The sequence below is a fragment of the Charadrius vociferus genome, unplaced genomic scaffold (genome assembly GCF_000708025.1).
Source record: "Charadrius vociferus isolate BGI_N301 unplaced genomic scaffold, ASM70802v2 scaffold1434, whole genome shotgun sequence".
In the NCBI taxonomy this organism is placed as follows: Eukaryota; Metazoa; Chordata; class Aves; order Charadriiformes; family Charadriidae; genus Charadrius; species Charadrius vociferus.
The window spans coordinates 77,345-81,869 of NW_009647937.1; the positions used below are offsets into that span (position 1 = coordinate 77,345).

A 4,525-nucleotide genomic window follows, 5' to 3' on the forward strand; every position below is an offset into this window, starting at 1 on the left:
AAGAGCGGAGGATGGGGGTTAACGGAGCTGACCTTGTCTCCTAGCAGTTATTAGCAGTCTTCTCCCTGCCCCCGGGGCAGTGCCTTGCCTACAGAGGCCCCTTTACGTAACAGCAGCCCTGGTGACGAGAGTCCTCCCTGCCTAGGAAAGAGGAGCCCAGGCCTGCCAGGGGTGACGTTCCCACGCAAACTCCACGGCGTTGATTCCCTGGTTGCTTTTTGTCTAAAGTAGGAGGCCAAAAAAAAAAACAACTCCGTGTTAGATTTCTCTGCCTGATGATGCCCGTTCCCGTCCTGTCACCAGGAGTGCAGAAGCACTTGGCAAGCAGGGGTTGGCACTTAGCTTTCCGAGGCGGGACGGTGCTTGTAGGAACGCAGAAGGCGATACGACCGTGTCTTAGTGAGAAAACCGGGGCGTGCGAATACGTGGTCTTCCGTGTCTCCTTCCCCACCCCATTTTTGAGGCGGTTGTGCTGGTGGGCGCTGCGCTTTCTGAGGTGCGCGCGCAACTTTTTGATGCTTGCAGCAAACAAAGACACGGAGCAGTCCTCCACTCCCTGGTGCGAGTCTTCTCCGGATGACTTCCGCTACGGAAACCTAATGTATCCCGATCATCGGGAGCGTGAGAAGGACCAGCATGAGAAAAACAAGAGGTAGGTTATGGAGTTCCTCGGGGGGACTCGGGGGCGTGGGACTCTGTCCCCAAGTCGGCCGGAACTCTATAGCCAGGTCTGTGTTGGTGCTGCGAAGTAGCACGCCTGCTCCTAGACCTTCTCGTTGGGATAGTCGTTTGGAGAAGCTTCATACCGCACATCTACTCTGCTAGGATTGCATGTGATCCATCCGTAAGTGGCCGTGGTGGGGGCCCCAGAGGGTGACCCACCCATTCGTCACGCCCTGGAGTGTAGAACGAGTGAAGGCCAGACCAGTTAGCGTTCAGCAGTGTTTCAGCAACACGTGGGAAGTAATCTGCTGCTCATCTAGCGATGTGAGCTGGTTGCATAGCTGTCACTGGGACGGGGATTGCAACCGGAGGCTCTGAGAGTCAAATCGGGTGGATGACAACCCTGTTTGTTCTGCAGGCTCCTGGATCCTGCCAACACTCAGCAATTCGATGACTTTAAGAAGTGCTATGGAGAAATCCTGTATCGCTGGGGCCTGCGAGAGAAGAGGGCTGAGGTTCTCAAGTTTGTTTCTTGTCCTCCTGATCCCCACAAAGGAATTGGTGAGTACCAGCTCCGGCCGCCCAGGCGGAGTCATGGCTCTGCCTCGGGAGCTTAGGAACACGCGGTCAGCAGGCAGGATGAGAAGCGTCCGTCGGTCTGCCCGGAGGTTAGCTCTGCCAGCAAATGGTTTTGGCGTCGGCGCAGCTCTGGGTGGAGAGGAGGCCAGCAGCAGATGTTGGTTCAAGGGCTTTATAGAATTGTAGCATCTCTCCAGCGAAGCTGGAAACGCACGCACTGCTGCACTAGCAGTGTTCAGCTAGTTATTCCCTCTGAATAAGAGCCCAGACGTGCGCTGTCCTAATCTCTGATTCCAAGCTGAAGTGTCCTGCACTAAAAAAACTGCGGTATCTCTAACTGTGGGTGAGCCAGCCAAGAAATAGGCAAATAGAGCGTTTCTCCCAAAATATTCTCAGCAACGGTAAGTGCCCTGAACTACCGCTTAAGGACAGCTGCCAAAATGTCTTCTTGCTAGGCCTCTGGGGGAAGATGCGCTTGACCTGGGAGGAGAGAAGCAGGAGAGAGATGCCAGAGAAGCAGCAGTTGTCTCGCCTTGTCACCTGGGACTCCTCCTGGGGAGTCACCGGAGTGAAAATTGGGGACTTCACCCGCTGCCATTGCCCCTGATAGCGCCATGGCACTGATAGAGCACGCGTGCAGCGCGCTCTGCGCTCTCTCCGTGGTGAGAAACAAAGGCTGTTCTCGTTTGCTCTTAGTTACGCTTCAGAGAGATGCGAGGCAGATGAGGGCAGCAGGAAGCCTTCGGCTCCACAGCACGTGTCAGTGTGTCCCGAGCTAGAAACCTGCCACGCGTTCCCAGCCGACAGCAGTTCAGCCGTCCGGGGAATCGGTGGGCCAGTCTGTGCCCAGGCACGCTGATGGCCCGTTTCTTTGCTCCTGTATGGGATCCAAACCACTGAGACCTCTATAAGATACCGTTCTCCCACCCTGAAGGAGATTTGAGGCAGATCTCTTGGCAAGTGGTTTTGGGGGGCTCATCTGTAGAACAGAGAACGCTGCTTTGTCCATGATGTGGATTGTGCGGGTGGTGATCCCCTGGGGCAGGTTGCCCCGAGAAGCTGTGGCTGCCCCATCCCTGGAGGTGTTCAAGGCCAGGTTGGACGGGGCTTGGAGCAACCTGGGCTGGGGGGAGGTGTCCCTGCCCAGGGCAGGGGGTTGGACTAGGTGGTCTTTAAGGTCCTTTCCAAACCGTTCTATGATTCTGCCAGCACTAATTGTTTCTTTTTTCGTTTCTTTCCTCCTCCAGAGTTCGGCGTGTACTGCAGCCACTGCCGCAGCGAGGTGCGCGGCACCCAGTGTGCCATCTGCAAGGGCTTCACCTTCCAGTGCGCTATCTGTCACGTGGCGGTGCGAGGCTCCTCTAACTTCTGCCTGACGTGTGGACACGGAGGCCACACCAGCCATATGATGGAGTGGTTTCGCACCCAGGAGGTGTGTCCCACGGGCTGCGGATGCCACTGCTTGCTCGAGAGCACCTTCTGAGCAGTCCTGACAGCAGGGCGCCCGCGAACTGGCTTTAACATTGAATTCCCAAGCCGTGTTGAATCAGCTGTGCTCCACAGTGTCTGGAGGAGATGCCACAGGGAGCCGAAGCAGGATGTCCTGGCGATGCACCGCAGCGACGTTTACAAGTGCTTCCAGTATTCCTACGCTTCCCGGGTTGCTTTCAGACCTAGTTGACCAAATTCCCTGTGTCCATTGCTGGCGATGGATGCCAGACCAGAAAAACTGCTCTCTCCTGCGGAAGGGTGTGTGAATATTGGCTCGTCTCCGTTGGGATGAGGAGGTGTTAAAGAGCTCCTTTGGAAAGGGTTCACCTGGCAGAGCCAAACTCGCTCCAGCTACGTGGTGTTTTTCCAGGTGCCTCCTTACGGGAGCTCAAAGTGAGCAGAATAGTCATCTTTGCACAGTTAAGGCAGAAATAATTCACAAGCAACAGTGAGCTCTAAAGGCCAACTGTAAACTGCGCTCGAAGAGCAAATAGTTGTGGGACTGCACTCGGAGCCACTTTTCGAAGCAACAGGGTCCTTATTTTGAATGGCTGTTTACATTGTTTAGATTACCCCGTAATGCAAAAGAAGAAAACTACATTTTTGGGGATTACTTTCCTAAATAGCTTCCTACTCCTGGGTCAGCGGCTGTGGCGGGGGTGAAGAGCCCAGCGGCGCGCTCGAGGTCACGAGGATTAGTTGCTTTCTTCCAGCAGTTTTAGCACCATTCCTCTTGAGGTGTCTCCATCTCCTGCTCTGCCCGGGTGGTATAATGCACTTTAACTTGCCTGTCCCTGCCTTGCCAGCGACTGGGAAGGGCGTCTGCCTTTGGAGTTTGGGATCCACGCGGTGTTTCCGTGGACGGTGGCATCCGAGGGTGTTTCGGAAAGCCTTTCCTTCCTTGCTGAGAAAACACAAGGAGGACGCTTGCTCCGTGCAACTCCTTTTGGCTGGTTTCTCCAGGCTCTACGGGGGAAATCAATGAATAATTTGAGATTTGCTACCGGTGCGCTTGAGTGATGAAGCTCCTGAGCTGGGCAGGCAGCGATTTCTAGGGGGGAAAAAGGGGTTTTGGAAGGGTGGTGGCATTCACGGAGGCAAAAGGTTTGTGCCTTTTCTCCCTGCGGAGCTTCAGGTGGAGAATGTATGGGATCCGTTTGGGGCTGTGCCTGGGGGGTGCTCCCATCCCGGGGAGGCTGACGGGCACAACCCGAGCGCGCAGCCTCTGCCTCTCCCGAGCAGGCTTCAGCCTGAGCTTTGGGCTTTGGGCAAATGTGTGGGTCAGGGATGAGCCCGCTGGAGTTACCCCCCCAGCCCCACGCCGGCGCTGACCCCTTCCACCCGCGCTTGCCCGCTGAGCCGGGCCACGTGCCGTGCCCGCTCCCAACCCTTTGCGCTAACTCGGGCTGTGGGATCCCGCCGTGGAATAAACAGATGGTGTATCTTAAACGCGAAAACATTAAAATTATTTTTTTAAGTGCTCTTTCTGATAGAACTTGGTGTCTCTGTGCTAGTTCTCCTGCCGTGGCGAGCCCCCCAGCACCTCTCCCTCTCGGTGGGGCGGTCAGCGTTGCACCCCATAGCGGGGGGGTCCCGCTCCGCATACCTCTGGCGCATGGCACCGCGATGCCGTGACGGCGCGTGGCACCGCGATGCCACGCCGGCTTGGGAACTGCCTTCAGGTCGTGGTGTACCTCTTGCGAAAACGAAGCCGGGCGGTGTCTGGTGCTGCCCGCCAACCAAAGCCCCGCTGTCCTGCAGTTTGGGGACGCCGCGGGCAGCGTCTGCGGCC

At 56.5% G+C, this 4,525-nt stretch overlaps 1 protein-coding gene across 1 annotated transcript in view; it reads left to right on the forward strand.

Annotated features, from left to right (window-relative positions):
* WDR59 (WD repeat domain 59) overlaps positions 1-2,747 on the forward strand; it is a 45,293-nt gene extending 42,546 nt beyond the window's left edge. The window contains exons 23-25 of the mRNA XM_009883152.1: positions 526-652; positions 1,082-1,224; positions 2,490-2,747. Of these exons, the coding sequence (XP_009881454.1) occupies positions 526-652; positions 1,082-1,224; positions 2,490-2,725 (506 nt within the window). The 3' untranslated portion in view covers positions 2,726-2,747. The remainder of the gene's footprint in view (positions 1-525; positions 653-1,081; positions 1,225-2,489) is intronic.
* The last annotated feature ends 1,778 nt before the right edge of the window (positions 2,748-4,525 follow it).